The sequence below is a fragment of the Parasteatoda tepidariorum genome, chromosome 4, assembly GCF_982258835.1.
Source record: "Parasteatoda tepidariorum strain Cologne lab strain chromosome 4, Ptep-v5.0, whole genome shotgun sequence".
NCBI lineage: Eukaryota > Metazoa > Arthropoda > Arachnida > Araneae > Theridiidae > Parasteatoda > Parasteatoda tepidariorum.
This window is the reverse complement of record NC_141758.1, coordinates 85135660-85154797: the sequence shown is the minus strand read 5'-3', so window position 1 is coordinate 85154797 and position 19138 is coordinate 85135660. Positions and strand designations below refer to the sequence as shown.

Genomic DNA, 19138 nt, shown 5'->3' with positions numbered 1-19138 from the left:
ATAATATTGGTGGAGCTGTTGTTGTAGTTCATTTAAGTCGCACTAGAGCTGCACAAAGGACAGTGATTAAATATATATATATATATATATAGTTGAAAAAATTAGATAAAATTTATTTTCTATTTTACAATTGTCCCGCAGTCGACTGATCGTAAAGACACGGTTCCCTGTATTCAATAGCGAAGTCAAGCATCACTAGCTGAGGTCAGGAAGGTGACCACTTTGATCAGCCTGCGGAGTAATCGAGGGTACGCGGCATTGGTCCTCTTTAAACTGTTCTACAGTAAAGTGCTTGTATTCGTGCGCAGGTCACCGGGCTACCATACCAAGGGAGCCCATCTGCAGAGGATCAAAATTGCGATGGCATCTCTTCGGATCATCCACAGGGATGTTTCCCAGACAGTCGCCAATATCCCTTTGTGCAGCTCTAGTGCAACGTAACCTATTTTTAGATTTTGTTCATACAATATATTCACCCAATAAGATCTGAAACACCTTCTTGATTATTGAACGACTTCAACTATAGCTATGAAAGAGGTGTCTAAGTATAATAAAGTGGTTACGTGCCTTGATAAAATACTCTTCATTACAAACTAACGGAATCGAGGAGTTAGCGTTCCTATCTCGAAGACCTTTAAGAGGTAAGAAGAAAAACTGAATTACAAAAGTGAAGAGAATTGTTGATTTGTTGCAAAACGAAACAATCATGAAAAGAAAAAAGTTAATAAAGGATACCTTTACTTTCATTTTCAACGTACATAGCATCAGAATAGGTAGTGTGATAACTAATTTTTTCAACGTACATAGCATCGGAATAGATAGTGTGATAAATAATTTTTTCAACGTACATAGCATCGGAATAGATAGTGTGATAAATAATTTTTTCAACGTACATAGCATCGGAATAGATAGTGTGATAAATAATTTTTTCAACGTACATAGCATCGGAATAGATAGTGTGATAAATAATTTTTTCAACGTACATAGCATCGGAATAGATAGTGTGATAAATAATTTTTTCAACGTACATAGCATCGGAATAGATAGTGTGATAACTAGTCCCCCCCCCCTTTCTAAAATCATTTCGCCGCACCACACCGTAGGATATCGCGAAAGCACAAAAGCGCGTTTAAAGTGCTTCAATTCATATTAAATTGATCCTTGTAATTAATTCCCCTTTTTTCGGTAGTTTTTTTTTTAAATCAATTATTACGTAACGTAGCCGTTTTACTTTACCCAGCGCCATCTTTTATAGCTATAGCTGAAGTGGTATGAAAGTTCCAGTTTAGTGGACATTCTCTATTTTCAAATATAAATTTTTCACTAAATTTGTTTTTACTTTTTAGAAGATTACTTGGAGCGGAGAAAACATCAGAACTATTACATGAAAATCAAGCAGATAAACAAAGCTGATTATGTGACGTGATATTATGGTGATAATTGGACATATATAGCTTCGCAACACATTTCTATTTATTTGAATATTTATACTACTATGTGGCCAAAATTAAATAAAGATTTTTAAAAGTACACAAATATTCATAATTTCTCTTTCTCTCTCTCTTTTTTAAGTCTCTGATCGTTATTACATAGTAAAAAGGAAGCTAAACTTTTTTAGTAAAGTACATACAAACAAGAAAAATTAAATTGATATCAGAAAAACATATAAAAACAAGAAAAGTTAAATTGATAGTAAAGCTTATAAAAATGTGGAAAGTTAAATTGGTAGCAAAGCGTATAAAAACAAGAAAAATTACGGATGTAAAGCAAATGGAAACAAGAAAAATTAAATTGATAATTAAAATCTATTAACTTTTGAATAAAATTTTTTTTGTTAATAGCCATACTTTAATAAATCTGATATATAAATATAGATTTTATTTTCCTTTCTTTCAATTTTATAGCAGAAGTTCACAAAGGAAACTTATGTTATCTTTATTAGTGAATGTCCCTCCCAAAGTACACTTATTACATTAATTGAAGTATTTTCTGAAAGTTAATTAGAACATTCCTCGGCGCATTCTTATGTATAATACGTCTTCATTAATCCAATGTTAAAATTTTTGATGGTTTTCCATTGATGGACCAACATAGTCTTATGATAACCATCAAAAATTGCATCATGAATCATTACATTTTGTGACAGTAACCAAGTTAAGTAACTATCCCCCTAATGTAGGAATTCGGACTGATTTATGATGGTCCAACATAAGAATAGCAACTTGTTTTGATTTTTTTCATGTTGAATAGTTCCTTAAAAATCAAATGTTGGGACTATTATAAACCTCCGTTACCCCATTGGACTGATTTATGATGAGCCAACATAAAAAAAAACGGAATTGTTATGATGATATATTCTTACTTGAGTCGCTCAGAAGCCAATGCGATTAAGTCCAAAACACAACAATTGAGAAAATTAATGTTTTTTGATACATTAGTTTTAAAATTCTTGGTTTATTAATTTAATTAGAAAAGTGTATAAAGTCTTTTTTCGAGGTGTAAACTCTGTAAAAAAACACGATATGTACAGGATGTGTAAATAAAAACGTAAGTATTTATTGAAATAATGACAGCATCTTAAAAATTTTAGGACTTATACCTTTTGGCAGCTGAAAAAGATAAGAAATTTATGTCTACTAGTATAAGCGAACTTTTATTTTTCCCAATCATCACTAGATACAGTGACTAATAGAAAATAAACTGTTGGATTATTTCAAAAATTGTTTTTTACTTCAAAACTAGAGTGGCACTTTTCTTTCTTTTAGGAAATGAAAATAAAATAAATAAATAAAAACCACATTTTAAAAAAATACTACGAAAAATACCATACCCCTTTTTTTGGTGAAAAAATACTACGTCTGGCAACCCTGATGTTACTATGAATTTCTTGTTTTTCAGTGTTACCAACAAATATCGAAAGAAGAAGAATAATTTAATTTTTATTTCTAAGTTTATGTAAAAAAATATTGATAAAAGGTGGACTTATTCACAATGGCTTCTGAAATTATTATACAATATATTCAGAAGCTATTAAAAAAAGGGCTGTCTAACCTAGAAAAAAGTAACCAACGAGTAAATCCTTTAATAACTAAGAAGATTATTATTTATTTCATCAAAATTTCCAAAAATCAGAAAATATCAAAAAATGGACTTAACCGCATTGGCTTCTGAGCGGCTCACTTATTAACAACAGTTTCCATGAAACAATCATATATTATTAAAAGCTAATACTTGAGATATACTTTTCAATATTGTCCTCACATTACTTTAACACTAATACAAACATAATTCAAATTTAGCTGCTTAGTGTACACCAGTAGCATGATACAGAAGATTATAAGATATTTATATAACGCAGGAAAGCCTAACCAAATTTACGCAATATTCTTACGAGATACATTAGAGTCATTTGGATTTTAATTTATAAAAACAATTTAATTACTATAAATACAATATATAATTAGACTTTATAACCTAAAGAGACAACGTGGCAAAATTGTAGAATATTTTATTACGTTTTTGTTTAGCCCCAGTACAACTTAAAGGCTAAATAAAAATATATTTATGTGGTGAAGATCAAAACGAAATTTTTTTAATAATCACTTAATAGGTCGAAATCATGTACAAATTATAAAGAAATAATTACATCTGATTTAAACATTTGTTTAACGACCTTCTAAATGATTTTTAATACTGCATCTTAAAAACCACTGCTTGAAGAGTGGGATATCAAATTTTAAGTTTAATTTATTTTCTACCATTTAAACTTGATCTTCTATCTATTAATACGATTTTAAAACTTTTTAAACTAACTGTATCGTAGTCAGATAAACAAAGAAATAGCATTCTTTTTTTTTTTCTTTCAGTTTTCAGATTACTCGCGCAATAAATGATTTTAAAACGAACTACTCTTTGGTGACATTGTTTCTCCGATTCCTGATAAACAGGCTCAAATTCTTACACGCAGTTAAAAGGTTACTATCATATGCATGTTTTAAACGAGTTTGAGTATTTTTATTTAAGAATTAGCAAGATCCTGATAAGCTGTTAAGCAGCATAATGATAGGAACTGTATTAAAGGCTTACAAGCAATTTCATTCTCTAAAACCTCAACAATATTATTATAGACCAAAGTTATAATTTAATATAGTCTTTGATGATTCAAAGGTAGCCTTGTTTATGGTAGGCGCTTGAGAAACTCAGCAATTTCTTTATGCCCAAATTTATCAGCATACCTTGAGGGACTCCACTCAAATATGTCTCTAGCATCGGCAGGGAATCCACTATCCAATAGAAATTTCACGATATTCAGGTACCCATATGCTGCAGCTAAGTGAAGCACCGTTCTTCCGACTTTATCTCTAGCATTAGTAAAATCTTTCTCTACGCATCCCTCTAATAGCTGTAATACTTTATTTCTGTCATTGTTTAAGACTGCAATGTGTACTTTACATTCATTTTCATCATCAGCTACCATATAATCGAAAAATTTGCAGATTAATCTATTCTCATTCCCGAAAACTTGTTCACATAAAAAATTCCTTATTTTTTGATGCTTTAGATACTTTTTCTGGGATAAAAAATATGCTGCAAAAAATTCAGCGAAACTATAGTGAGTAAAGATCGGTTTACCATTAACAAAATGGCTAATGAAACCAACAGAGCCTTCTTCTTGTGTCTGTTTTTTAAATTGTTCTACTTTTTCTATCTTGTTTTCTAAGAACTTATTTAAGTCTTCTTCGCAAAAAACTGCGCTTAGTGCTAAAAAAGACAATTTTTTTAAAAAAGAGGCATAAAGAACATTGTACACTGCACCTGATTTTGATAAATCAAAGTGCAAATTTTGTGTAATATATACATCATGTTTGATTTTGACAAAGATATTATACAGGTTAAGCAAATTCAGTTTTTCGGGCAAGTTTGAGTCACTCAGCCAGTCTTTAGACTTACATTGAAAAACTTCAGCCAGTATTGTTAAATGTAATGGTAATCCTGTAAATTCTATACTTTCATCATTATTAAGCTGCGATATTGAATTAAGTAACTTATTCGCATAATTCTCCAAATATTTTTCTTCTGTCACGATGGGGTCCAGAACTTTAGACCAATTCTTTTTAATGAACACAACCTGATCCTCTCTAGATAAGGGCTTTAGACTATACGATAGCAAACTTAATGTATCTTCCAGCGCATCTTTCGTGTGAGGACGAGTAGTTATGTACAGCTTCTCTATTTTTGAGTCCTTTAAACCTTTTAATAGTTCAACAACTTTCTCTTTGTATTTTGGAATTATTTCATCAAACCCATCAAATAATATGGTCACTTTACCAGTAGTAGCAAGTCTATGCATAAATAAATCTCTCTCTAAAGGAGTATTTAAATTTAATGAATGGAGTAAAAATTCTAAAATATTATCTTCATGAAAATCTGCACTTCCTAGCTTATATGCAAAATCATTAAAATTAATTTTCACTACCCATAAATAGGGATTGCTCTTTTTCATCTCTTGTGCAAGTTTAGTTAATGCAGTGGTTTTGCCTGCACCAGGTTCTGCACTTATAATTACTATACTGTCATCTATATCACAATACTTAGAAACGTACTTTAAATCTATAAACTCACGTAATCTAGTTAGAACACCACGAGATTTTTGCCATAATAATATGTTATCTTCTTCTTTAAGCCAATGAATATTGTAATTTTCATTTTCATTACAAAATTTATCAAAATCTTCGGTAGACTCAGAAATCAACACTATATCTTGATTTGCTCCACATTTTGATTTATCCACCTGTTTGTCGTAGTTAATAAAAAATCTAAACGTTTCCTTGATTTCTTCTTTAATTTTTACATTGCGTGTAAATATACGATCGATATAGTCATTCTCAATATCGCATAAATCAGGAAGTGCCTTACCTACTTCTATTATGTCGTTATTGATAAGCTTAAATAATGTTTCTTCATTTATAATGTGTTTTGTATTATCTTCGATTAAGTTACCGAGTTTCATTTCTGCTCCTTGAAAATAAATTTTTTTCGATAAAAGTCTCTTTTGTGAATGCTCCGTTATATCACTAAATTTTATCTTTGATTTATCCACAATCTCCACGAAAAATTCTCCATCATTTTCAAAAATATGTTCGAAGCTGAACTTTTTTCGAGTAACTAATATAAATTTAAATTTAGGCTTAATTCTGAGAACACTATGTAAATCTTTAAAAAAAGTAGCCACTTCTTTAGGATCACGATTACACTCAACCACAAATAACACAGAATCTTCTTTATTTACATACTTTGAGAATCCAGTCAGTGGAAAGAAATGCTCTAAATTTAGAAGCTGCTCTAGACTTAAGAAAAAAGTTTCCCATCTTGGATATTCGTTGTCAGTCTCTTGAAGGAACTTGTGTATTTTTTTAATTCCTATTAAAGAATGCATTTCAAAAACTATCTGAAGGAATTGCAAGCTGTCATCCTTTAAGAACTCTGAAAGGTCTTCCATTATTGAGTTTCTAAGCTCTATATGTGTAATAGATTGAAGATATTCTCTCGACTTATTTTTATAAACATTTTTATGTATATTTAAACTTTTCAACTCATTTTTAATTTCAATGTGTATATTGGGAAAAAGAAATAAAATATTTTTGACACACGTAATCAAGTTCACCAGTTCCCCTTCCGAAAAGCATTTGATGACACCTCTTCCAGCTCCCTCTTTTAACTCATAATGTTCCAATATTTTCTCTACTTGTTCTTTTGTTATTTTTCCTTTAGTTCTTTCCTCAAGCGAGAAAAACAATTTTACTGAGTTTGATAGTATTGCAAGTGGTTTTAAAATCTGATAAGCAACAAGAAAGTCAAACTCAGACTGTGTAAAAATATTGGCTCGACATTCATCTTTTTCAACTGCTTCTACCTGATAACGAAGAGTACAGTATTCATTATCGTCTGGGAGGGGATTATAATAATTAGTACAGTCTGCTAATTTATGGAAGTACGCATATTCTTCTTGATTATAAGACAAAGATTTCGAAAGAAATTTACCTACCATTCCACCCATACTTTCCTTTACCAGTGGCCAATCTATTATCTTCATTATTTTGTTGGCCGAACACCTCTTTTCATTGAAAACAAGAGCATCCCATATTTTGTGAATATCGTGAGCATCGTGAGTGTAGTTGAAAAAATTCCAACTAGATGAGATTGTTGGTAAATCTTCAATAAACACCCGATATAAACTGCCAACATTAAGATGTGAGTTGAAAGTATTCACCAAATTTGGAGCAGAAAGATAAATTGTGATATCTAACAACGAGGATAAATAAGTTTTACCACCATAACGCTCAATAAAATCTTTTTCCATCTTCAACAGCATTTCTTCGCAGCCAGGGCTATCAAATACCACCGTATGAGTGTGAAAACCTTCTTTCTCGCTTCGAACAAAGAACTCTTCCTCGAACAATTTGGGTGTAAGATATTCGGTAGAAAACGAGGTTATTTGTGCAAGCCATCCTCCAAGAGAATGCCCAGTAATAGAAAGAGTCAAGTAAACTGAAAACAATTTTACTAGTCTCTTAAGTTTTTTAGCAACATTATTAGTAAAAGTAGCTGCGGAACTCATTTGAGAAGTGTATTTATTAGACCAAATACCTTGGTAATCTTGCAAAATATCTTTCATGTTTGCTGGAACACCTTTATGAGCTATAACGACTTGTAGGTAATTAGGATTCCAATATGCCGCTCCGAAATAGCCATCACTGAAATTTACAGCAGTAGTTAATAAAACCCAACCTTGCTCTAGTGGACTTGAACAGCTTTCCCATTCGCTATAAACTCTACACGAAAACTCTGCTAAAAGACAATCGCTGGGATATATATGTCTATCAAGCAGAACGTAGCTTGTATCTCTTTTTATATCAGATGCAATTACTGACATAAAGTTTTCATTACTTAATAGCAAATCAACTACTCTTAAACTTTTCGGAAAGGGATACTTCATCCTCGTCATGGAACTTGTGTCATCTTTTGAAGTTGGATTGTTTGCTTTAAAATCGCTCATGTTGGACTGACCTTTGTTTTCTAGCCACCCGTTGAACTCCAGAGCAACAGCGTCTTGTCCACCTATCAAGAAAAAACCATCTTTAAACATTTAAGCAACACGTATCTTTTACATAAAACTTCTAAGATTTCCGGGGAATATTTGTAAGCCTTGTCAATTTGTATTTACAATAACTTTGAAAATTATTTTTGTTTTTCATTATTTTTTTATAATTAACATTTATAAAAAAAACAACATTGTTACATTTTATAACGTTAAACGTCAGAATTACATTTATTTCATCTCAATAAACATCGCTTGCAAAGTGAAGAAGAAATTGTTTTGTGATTGGCAAATCCCCTTTAAATTTGAAAAAAATATCCCTTTTCTTATAAGGGAGATTGAGTATCGTCCCCTCTCTCTTCTATATTATCGAAAACACTTATGCAGATATCGTTTAAAAAACGATAAAATTTCGCGGTGGCAACAAAGAATAGACTAAATTTTTATCATAATCCCTATTCTGATCTTAAATCTATAAAAAAAATTTAAATTAGAGAAGTAATCACACAACTCACACAGTGCCCTACAAATAGGAAAGATCTTACTGCCAGACCATGTGCAAAATTTAAACAAAATGAAATTTTTATTTACAATTTTTAAATAATTTGTATTTGCAAACTTTGCTACATGTATGTTAGATGAAGCCGAGTTGAGGTTAAAGACGAATTTGGACTGATGAAAATAGTGCTGCGGCCGGGAATGTCATTGGAAAAATTTATGTTTCTTTGTTCGAGCGACGGTTTAGAAACGGAATAGTTGTAAATATTTTTGTCATCAGAAGACTAAATTTCCTGGAGGGTGTTGGTTAGTCATGATGTTGCAGTACCACCGGTATTGCGATAATAAGTAACTAATAATATGTTTCAAACGGATAAGCTGTATATTTCGCTTTCAAAAGATTAAATACAGAACATGAATGGGGTGGTGCTTTTTCACTGTTTCGGTTTTAATGTTTATGTTTTCCTCATAAGTAAGATGATCTCCGAAGCAAGGAATATTCGTGAGAACGAGAGTTTGAATCCAGCCGACCAAAGACTACCCGTGTAGTAAACAGTGACTGATGTGCGTTAAATCTGTTGGGTCACAAAATCCTCAAATATTTCCATAACAAATTATTCCTCTGGAGGTATTGTATTAAAGCTTGATCATTCTCTCGTTCAGGTTAAAATTACGATTTTTTGATGAATGAATGATCTTATAAAGAGGGTGTTATGTATGGGTGTGAAGAAAGTTGAATTTTTGACCATAGATGGTGCCACTGGAAAACAAGAACAATCGCACCCCCCAGTGCCGTAATGGCTTGCAACAACAGTAACAGAGTGAAAAGAATTCTGAAACAATAACTTTAAGATTTTTATTCAAAACGAACTTTAAAACTATGTATTAGATAAGCCATGCTGTATATTGCGTATAACACAATTTTTATAACTGCATAAATTATAAATATTTTCAATAAACAGTTGGTTTAAATTCTGTTAAATGCGTGGAAAAGAAAGTAGGGACAAAGCAAAGCGGCTGTATCTGACGTTGTATTACACATACATTGCATCGAAAATATTGATTTTTATGTATCTACATTTATTAAAAACTTATATAGTAAAAGAATTTAAATGCTTAATATCAATTGGAATTTTTTTTTAAGTATTTAAAATTACTTTAAAGTCATGGAACATCAAAAGTGCAAGTTATTTGAAAATTACCTATATTAAGGCCCACATATTATTTAGTTCCCAAACATTATAAGAAAAGAATGTTGGCTTTATGCTTCATTTCGTAAAAAATCACCATACTACTAGTGACACCAGTGAAGCTTTATTAATTGTGGTAATAGATTCTACTGATACTGTAGCAATAGGTATCTAATGTACCAATGCAGGTAATGTGGAAATGAAATCGCTATTTTGAGAATTGCTTAAATGGAGCAGTTCAAAAATGAATATTAATCAAAGGTTTTCTTGCATCATGCTTTTTTTCATATTTTAATTATAAAATGTATCTGCACACAGACAAAACTGGACTTAAATGCAAAAGTTTCTAACTAGGGAACCAAACGAGCTAGAATTGAGAAATAATCCCACAGGAACTACAAATGCACTTCCGGGAGTCTGTGAGCTCAGTGAGCAAAGGGTGGGCCCTCTATTGTTATTATATAAAATACTATTGTTCTAGCCTTAATATACGAAATTATAACACTATAAAAATTATATTTTTTAAGAAAAGGGGACATTTTTTTTCCACATTAGGAATAGAAAATCGAATACTGAAACATGAATCGAGTGAATAATCGTAAATAATTGCAAATTTTTGAATGAAAATATCGGCATAGATTTTCCTTTTTTTCTGTTTCAATGAGACTTTGCACCGTAAAAACATTTTTAAAAACGGATTTTAATTATTCACAATAACGATGACATTTTTTGGAACCTAAGAACGGAAGCAAGAAGAAGCACTCGACAGTTGAAAACGTCTTTAATATTTAAATTAGCCACTTCACACACATGACATCTAGAGAAAATGATAAAAACAAGTGTTTTCACAACCCCTTTCAAGGAAAAATTGCATAAAACTTACTTTTCAGGCGACTCACAAACCGTTGAAATAATTTTTACCTCTTTTTATTAGGGAGGAGAGAGCATATTATATAAAGACAAAATTTTACAATGCAGTAAATTGATATCTTAGATTGCAGTGAGTTAGAAACTTTATTTAACTATTGACTATAGCACCTGGTTCCACCATCTAGTGGTAAAAGCAAAATTTAAACGTTCACCACTATTTTGAAGAATGCATAATCTATAGATTTTTAAGCGACAAAATGGTTTATTCAATCTTTGTCCATTTTAGGCATATAAAAAGAAATTTTTCAATTAAATTAAGATTTTGTTTAAATTCGGAGTTGTAAAATATAACCTACATGATAACAAATTGGTTATTAATCTTCATTATCGTCATAGTATTATTTGTTACTATATTTTGACTTGAGCCTCAACAAGGAGAGTTGTGAAATAATGGCTCCGATGACACTGACAGAGTTTGAACCCTCAACCCTAAGTTTAGTAAGCTCAATTTCATAATTTTAAATCCTTCAGAGTTTTTTTTTAAAAAAAAAAAAACTTTGATATATTTAGAAAATGCAACTTCTGAAAACATACATCTAAGAGTATACATCTAAGAGTATACTCTTAAATAAGCAGAATATTTATAAAATAGAAGGGAAGAGAAAAAGTAAAGGGAAAAACAGCAGACAAGAAATAAAAACATTTATGAACAGAAAATGACCAAAATTAATATTATTACCGTCTGATTTAAGTGGTGTGCTATTATAAATTTCGGTAGTTTATTTTGCAATACAAAAACAGCAACTTTAGATGAAGAAAGAGGGAAAAAATAAATGTTTTGAAAAAAAAAATAATAATAATAAAAAATAAATTTTTAAAGACCGGTGTAAAATGTAAAAACAATTGAGTCCGATTTTTTTTTCTTTTTCCAAAAAACCACATTTGTTATAAAAATAAATACACTAAAAGCATTAAACCAAAGCTAGTGATTTTTTGAAAATTGAGGATACGCGAAATAAGAGGCAAGAAAAAAATCTTAGATTTTTTAAAACAACTTAGGCGGAATAAAATGGTTGAATAAATATCACGGCGAATGTCTTTATATACCACCTGCCTTTTTCTATCTGCAAATTCCCCAGCTAAAAGTAAACTGCAGTTTTTCTACAGAACTGAAGTAATTTTGTAGTTTTTCTAGGGTTAACTGCAGATTTTCTGTAGTGCAATCTTAACTGTAAAAACACTGCAGTTATTTTGCAGCTAATGTGAAGTAATTTATCATCAATTTATTTCAAAAAAACTTTTGGCTATTGTCTACAAAATTACTGCAGTTTCAGTAAGGTCACTTTAAAATCATAAATTTAGAAAAAGCTGAAACTTAAAATCCGTGATTATGTTGCAGTAAATTTGAATTAATATGCAGTTATTGTTTCAGAAGTATATTTTCTGATAAATATGCAGAAAAACTAGTTACTTTGCATTGTTGTCAAATTGAAAGAGTTTGAGGTTGGTAAATCAACTTTTTATAATGTTTATGCCTTTTTTTCTTTTTTGATTAAAAATTTCTTATATTTAGGTAAAAATTCTATACATACATATTGATAACGGAAATAACGTACACTTTCTATATTCATAAAAGCTAAAATTTATAAAATACATACTTGATTTAATTATAATTACTTATAATTCAGAAGCGTCAAAAACATTTAAATTTAAGTAAGATTTTGACACAATTTAATAAGTTTAATATATGCCTAAAATAAGGTATTTAAATATTTCTGTATTTTAGTAATTTTATTATTTATTTATTTTTGACTTAAGAGAACTACTTTTGTAGAAAGTTTACAGTAAAAACAATATTGAAGTAAAGGTAAGTAGTTAATATGAATTAGTCAATTTTTTTTATTCGAATTCATACTAAGCTAAGATTATTGCAGAGAAAAAATTATACTTATTTTGTCTAATCACAACAAATATTAAGTTTGGATTTTAAACAAATTTATATCGAAAGAGTTTACAAAATTGAATTTGAAAATGGATATTTAGTACAAATTTTTAGCTTGAAACCTCTCCTTCAAAAATTTATTAATTTTAATTTGCCAATTTAATTTGAGTAAATGTCACACCTGCAACTTTGGATCGGGCAATACATATCTTTTAAAATATATTTCTTCATTGCTTTGAAATATAGAATTGCTTTATATTTTCTATATAATTACTTATAATGTTATAATATAAAATAAAGTTTAAAATAAAATATCTTTTATCATCCTAAAAAGTATTAATATTAATAATATTTTTCTGGGATTTGGCGAATATATTATATATATTCAGAGTTGAGTTTTTTAAAATTTCCGGATTTAAAGTGTAACATTTCACTTAACAACTCTCTACAGATCTGGTTAAAATTTAGTCTTATTGTTGAGAAATCTGACCATTAGATCAAATGTTAATAAAGAAAAAAATTTTTTTTTGTGTGTGTGTGTGTTTATATTATACATTTTACTTTATATCCGTCGTTGAAAATCCGACCCAATTTTTTTGGGTTTAATACTACCAATGCTAACTCTGTAGCCTTGTAATTTTGAACCCAATCCAGAAGAAAAGGAAACTTATGGATCAAGTATTGAGAAAGACTTGCTTACGTGGAGAACTTTTTGGTTGAAATAACCCTCAGTTGTCTATTAAAATTCTACCACAATCGACATTAAAAAGTAAATTTTCAAATTCGCTTATTTCCCATTTTAAACCAAAATATGTTAGATTTCAATGTAGATTCCGGATGACCTAAATAATATATTACGTGTATTATTCTTTTGCTGTTATTTTACAGTGCGTGAAAAAAATACTCGGACCACCTTAAATAACTTTTGATCTAATAGTCGAATCTTCACGTTGTGAGATTCAATGTTAATGCTTCAAGGGATGACCTCAAATGTGCTAATTAGTAAGTGCAGACGATATTTTAAGTTACAACATCAGACTCAAAAACGTACTTTCTCAGAATAAACATGCCATTTTTCAACGGATTCAGATACCTGAATTCCGAAATAAAGTGGTAGCCGCAATCTATGAAATATGATCCCAATAAATTAGTCAGGAGAGAGGTCCAAAGTTGGGTCCCTTTAATATCAATTTTACTGGTTGCGTATTTCCCCATGTCTCGAGAACTTCTTACACGAATTTAAAAATTCATTTATTTAAAGATAACTCCAAGCAAAATTTAACTTCTAGTAAATATTTATAATTTTTATTATTTTATTTATTGAAAGTCGAAAATTTTTTTTTAATTGCAATTGCAATTTTTTACATAATTTTAAAAAGTGCAATTAGAAATGACAAAATACAAAATTTGAACGAAATCAGTCGAATAGTTCCTGAGAAATCGAATTTTGAAAAAGATTTTAAAAATTAACATTAAGGAGCTCAAACTTCCGACCCCTCTCCTTACAAATTTATTGGGACTATATTCTCCAGATTGCAGCTATCTCTCATATTTTCCTATCCTCAAAAATTCGAATCCGCCGAAAAAAAGGTCTGTTTATTCAGTGAAAGTATGCTTTTTGTCCGATTATGTAACATAAAATATCGTTTGCCCAAATAATTAGCATACTTGAGATCACCCTCTTGAACAATCAAAATTAATTAGGTAACAGCATTAGATCGAATGTTATTTAGGGTGGTCCGTTGTTTCTTTCATAACATACTTACTTAAATATTAAGAGTTATATAATTAAAATTAAATATCTCATTAACTACTTGTGCGAAATATATCAATAAAAAATTTAATAGATGTATGAATATTTTTTTAATCATATAATTCACACAAAATCATTAAGTGAACTCATCATCCGGCAATGATTGTCCAATGATGCAATATCATACACATGTCTCTACCTTAAAGCTGTTATAGTAGGCACTATTTTCCTTAATTGCTTTAAACTAAATTCAAATACAATATATATATTCTTCATATCTTTTTTTCCTGAAAGCATTTAGTTAATTAAAGCTTTATTGTTTTTTAGTATACTGTTTATTAGTATATATTTTTAATTATTTATAGAAGCAATACTTAATGTTTCATTAACTACTTGTGTGTCGAATGAAAAATTCGTTACATATTTCAACTTGAGCAATAATATTTGAACTGTATAAATTAACTGCTGTTAATATTTTGAACTGTATAAATAAATTTATATAATTACTCTATAAATAAAATTATGTTTCTCTATGTAAATATTAATGAAACAATTAAGTTGAGCCATATTTCGGTAAGATTAAAAGTTAAAAGTCAGGGATGAGGTTGGCCAAATGTCAAAAAAGCTGAATTTTCACGCGGTAAATCTTACGTGATTTATAGCAAAAATATCAGTAGCATATTCTCATCCAGTTTCGCTGATGTTGTAATGCTTATATATAGTAATAATCGTCGATAAAAAAACTGCCACATTTATAGTTACTAATTCAAGAAGAAAACTTACTTTTTACAAGAATCGAGATAAAGGATTTTAAAATCACGTGAATACAAATAGCGATCTTGGATTTTAAAATCGCGTGAATATAAACCATGATATTGAAATCACTTGTATGAAAATCGATATTGAATTTCAAAAATGTGAAAATACAAATCATGATGCGAAATTCTCAGATTGCGTAAATACGAATAATGATGCATAATTTCTAAATGGCGTGAATACGAATCCAAAGTCTAATTTCTAAATCACGTGTAAATACGAAAATAGATGTTGGATATTACAACCGCAAAAACGAATCACGACATTGGATAAACTCGCATGAATACGAATCTCTACATAGAATTTTAAAAACGTCTCAATACAAATCGCGATATTGGGATTTTTAAATCTCGTAAATAAGAATTGCAATGAACAATAGTGAAATCGCGTGAATAAGAATAGCAACGTGCACCTTTTAAATCAGGTAAAAATGAAAATCGATGTTTGATATAAAAATGCAGCGTCGTCTGAATTATGAAAATATGAGCTATTGAACAAACGGGTAAAAACGAGAAATATCTTATTTTCTGCTGATAAAAGCTAAGAGCTAAAATAAGTAGATATGCAGAAGGGTTGATGGCAGTTACGTCGTATAATTTTCTATATCTTTTGATATATTATATCTATATATCAAATCGGAAATAAATATAATTATTTTATTTCAACTGCTGAATTTTCAGAAAAAGCGGAATATTTATATAAAAAAAAAATTCTAAGAAAATCGGAGTTTTTGATAATAAAAAAAAAGAAGAAAAAAGGCTGAAATTCGTGAGACAAAAGCAAAAAAGGCGGAAATCCGCTAAAAAGCGGAAAAATCTCATCCCTGAAAAGTGAAACTCTTTAACGCTCATGCAATATCAAAAACCGACTCGATATCACATTAGTGTCCCTCCCCATAAACAGTAATATTAGACAATTTTGCCTTTTAAGTGCAATATAGAGTAAACTAACCAGTGAAGGAGAAGGAACACTTAAGCTTCGCTTGCCTTTTAAAAAATCATATTAATTTCAAAATTTGTAATTTTAGTTAAATGACAGTGTCAACATATTTGTTACTAATTACAAATTATGTAAGAAAATTGTAGAGAACTTACATAATATTGTTTTAAAGTTTTGGAGGTTCAAATAACAAGTAGTAAGAAGACCAAGTGAACGAACAGCTCTTACCAGTGAATGAACACTTAATTTTGGTTGTTTTTTAATGCTCTTTATGAATTTATAAGCCATACAAATATTTAAAAACAAGCCTATTCTTGAAATTAGAACTAGAACATATAAATACTTGGAAAATGTAAAATTTTTTTTGTAATCATGAATTGAAAATTAAAGTGTCAACATATTAGCACATACTGTTCATTCACTGGGAAATCTATCCCCAGTAAAGGAACATACCTGTTCCCTCACTGGTTAGAAGTTGTTTTTCGTATTTTTAACATACTTTTGATGTGGAACATCACTAAAGGTGCAAGAAAATTAAAGTTTATCTTTTATTTTCATTAACTTGTTCCTTCACTGGTTTTTCATCGTTTGGTGATCCAGTGAATAAACACCCCTTTATTTCAGTACTTTATTATGCTATGATGCTTAAAAAAAATAAAACGTAACTTCAATAACTATATTTTGAATTCTCTTTTTCACATTGAGAAAAATAAAACTATTACATGCAATTAATTCCACTTCAAACTTATAAATAAAAACACTCACCTTATAATTTTTTCAAAGAAACAAGGTGTTGCAGAGATAATAACAAATTCAAAAATTTTTCCAGAGAAGTCTATTTAACCAGGTAATCCAAAACATTGTTAGATGACTACCTATTGTTTGGCAGTAAGCTATTGTTACCTATTAATCTAAAGAAAAACTTTCAAATTCTTATTTTTAATCAATATATATGAAATGTTCCTTCACTGGGTAGTGTTCTTTCACTGGTTGGTTTACCCTATTACGATGAAAAAAAGTTTTCTTTTATTATTTTTTTTAAATCATTAATAATATAGGGGAATAATTTTTTAGTGTTTTGTTTGATGAGGTTCATGGATGCATTTAAAAATATCTTTGAGTTGCTGATTTCAAATTTGCAATCGGTTTCTCTCTTCAAGCTGCAGCTTTTACGTAATTTAATTAATATATTATTTTCCCTGATTTTTTTTTTAAATTCCCTTGAATGAATACTAAGTGTCCTCACTTCTCTTATACGTAAGCAATGGTATTTCGACTTCCGACAAGTTGAGATGGTCACATGTTTTTTGTCCTTTTTATTTTCAAAGAAACAGACATGTATAAGTATGTATATAAGCCTATATGTTCTATATATATATTCATACAAAAAGTAAACTAAACTAAAAATATTAAATTTCAGCTTTCAGAATAAAATTTTCAGATTTGAAATCTCCACACCCAAATCAGCTTAGATCAAATGCGACAATTCCTCAGTCTAATTTATGATTCCATAGCAGTGTTTTCATTACAGAAAAAAAATGAGAGAGAATTTCTCACCCCTTCTCACAAACAGGGTGAGATTTCAAAAAGCTAAGTGAGATTTTTAAAAATTAAAAAAAAAATGCGAATAGACTTGGAAAAAAAATACTTCTTTAATTATAATACATTTTTAACATCTTCTAATTTTTAAAGCATTGAATATTTTTGCTGCATCATCATATGGAAAACGTTCTATATCTACTTTCTCATTAGGTTGCTCAAATGTTTATCAGTCATTTGTATAAGATATTCTGTCTTAATTCGGTTTTGAGTGTTAAGTGACCTTGCAACAACCATCCGTGAACACGTGGTTGCAGAAAAATGTGTTCTGTCATTCGGGGGGGGGGGGGGCATTGTGTTCTGCTGTTCGCACCGGTTCTGAACAATACTGGTAAATAGGGAAGCTAGATAACAGGGAGCCATGTTGAAAATAATGAAAGATCAAGGAAGAAAAGTAAAACGGATTTTATTCAAACTGGCAGAAGACAAATTTTTTTCCAAAATCCGCTCATTTTGAAATTGATCAATAGAGTGCGCGATCTTCTCGTGTTAATAATTTTTTAATGCGAGAAAAGAAAAAAATAAGCGAGATTCTCGCGCTGTAGTGAAAACACTGCATAGTCTTTTTTTTTTAGAGAGTCTTAGAGAGTCTACGGTACAATCGAATTATTATTAAAAATGAGCTTTATTGTCACAGCTATAATATTCCTAATAATGTTTAAAAAGAAGCTGTTTAACCCTCATTCCTTTCCTTCAAATATTGATTAGATTTAAGCAAGGCTGCTATCTTAAAACTGTAATAATAGGCGCAAATTTTGTAAAACGCTTTACTTTCAAAAAATTATGAGAAATTTTTAAAACTTATTTCCGTTTAAATTATTTAAAATTTGCAATGAGTACTAGATACAAGATGAACATACAACCATATTGCATACATGTTTTATTTAGAAGTCAAAATAATAATTAAAGTGATAAATAAACATTCCTAAATTGTCCACACGAAAGAAATAATGATTTTTAATAAAAAATGTTTTGGAGTATACAGTTTAAGTTAATTTTTAAATTCTTTGCTTCATATATCTTTTCTTTAAAACGGCGGACGGTAGGCGTTATCAATCAGCAATACAAGAAAAAAATATCTTCACTATCGGATATGGTTACTTACCTTTTATAAATCACTTAATTCGTGCATTTATTAGAGCAATTTCATTCTAACAAAATTAAGTTGAACATAGCAATTTTTGAAATCGAAATTTTTTAATATGCCTAAAATGATTCATGAAGCATAACTTTCTGTATCAATAATATAATTCAAAATTACAAATTTATCTTACCTGCATGAAGTCATAAATGTAAACCAGAAACTTTACTCATTCAATGAAAATGTTTTGCAAGTGTTTGATTTTGGAGCGTTTGCTTTCGAATAAGTTTCCGGCTGACTATTTCTGTTACGATTAAGGTATTAAAATCTCTGGTGAAAAGTTATTTAAAAT

General features: G+C 29.6%; 2 protein-coding genes across 2 annotated transcripts in view; one reads left to right on the top strand and one right to left on the bottom strand.

The window, feature by feature from the left end:
* Positions 1–1511, top strand: part of LOC107441530 (putative chitinase 10) — a 43976-nt gene extending 42465 nt beyond the window's left edge. Inside the window, exon 11 of the mRNA XM_016054830.4 lies at positions 1347–1511. Coding sequence (XP_015910316.4) covers positions 1347–1426 — 80 coding nt within the window. The 3' untranslated portion in view covers positions 1427–1511. The remainder of the gene's footprint in view (positions 1–1346) is intronic.
* A 1566-nt stretch (positions 1512–3077) lies between these two features.
* On the bottom strand, positions 3078–19070 carry LOC107441539 (uncharacterized). The gene is made up of 2 exons (XM_016054845.5): positions 18980–19070; positions 3078–8118 (listed from the first exon to the last, which is right to left on the bottom strand). Exon 2 carries the CDS (start codon positions 8054–8056, stop codon positions 4178–4180), a length of 3879 nt encoding a protein of 1292 aa, XP_015910331.3. The 5' UTR covers positions 8057–8118; positions 18980–19070; the 3' UTR covers positions 3078–4177.
* Positions 19071–19138: the final 68 nt, after the last annotated feature.

Coding starts and splice junctions, on each gene's coding strand:
- LOC107441539 (XM_016054845.5), bottom strand. CDS start 8,056: ATGAGCGATTTTAAAGCAAACAATCCAACTTCAAAAGATGACACAAGT.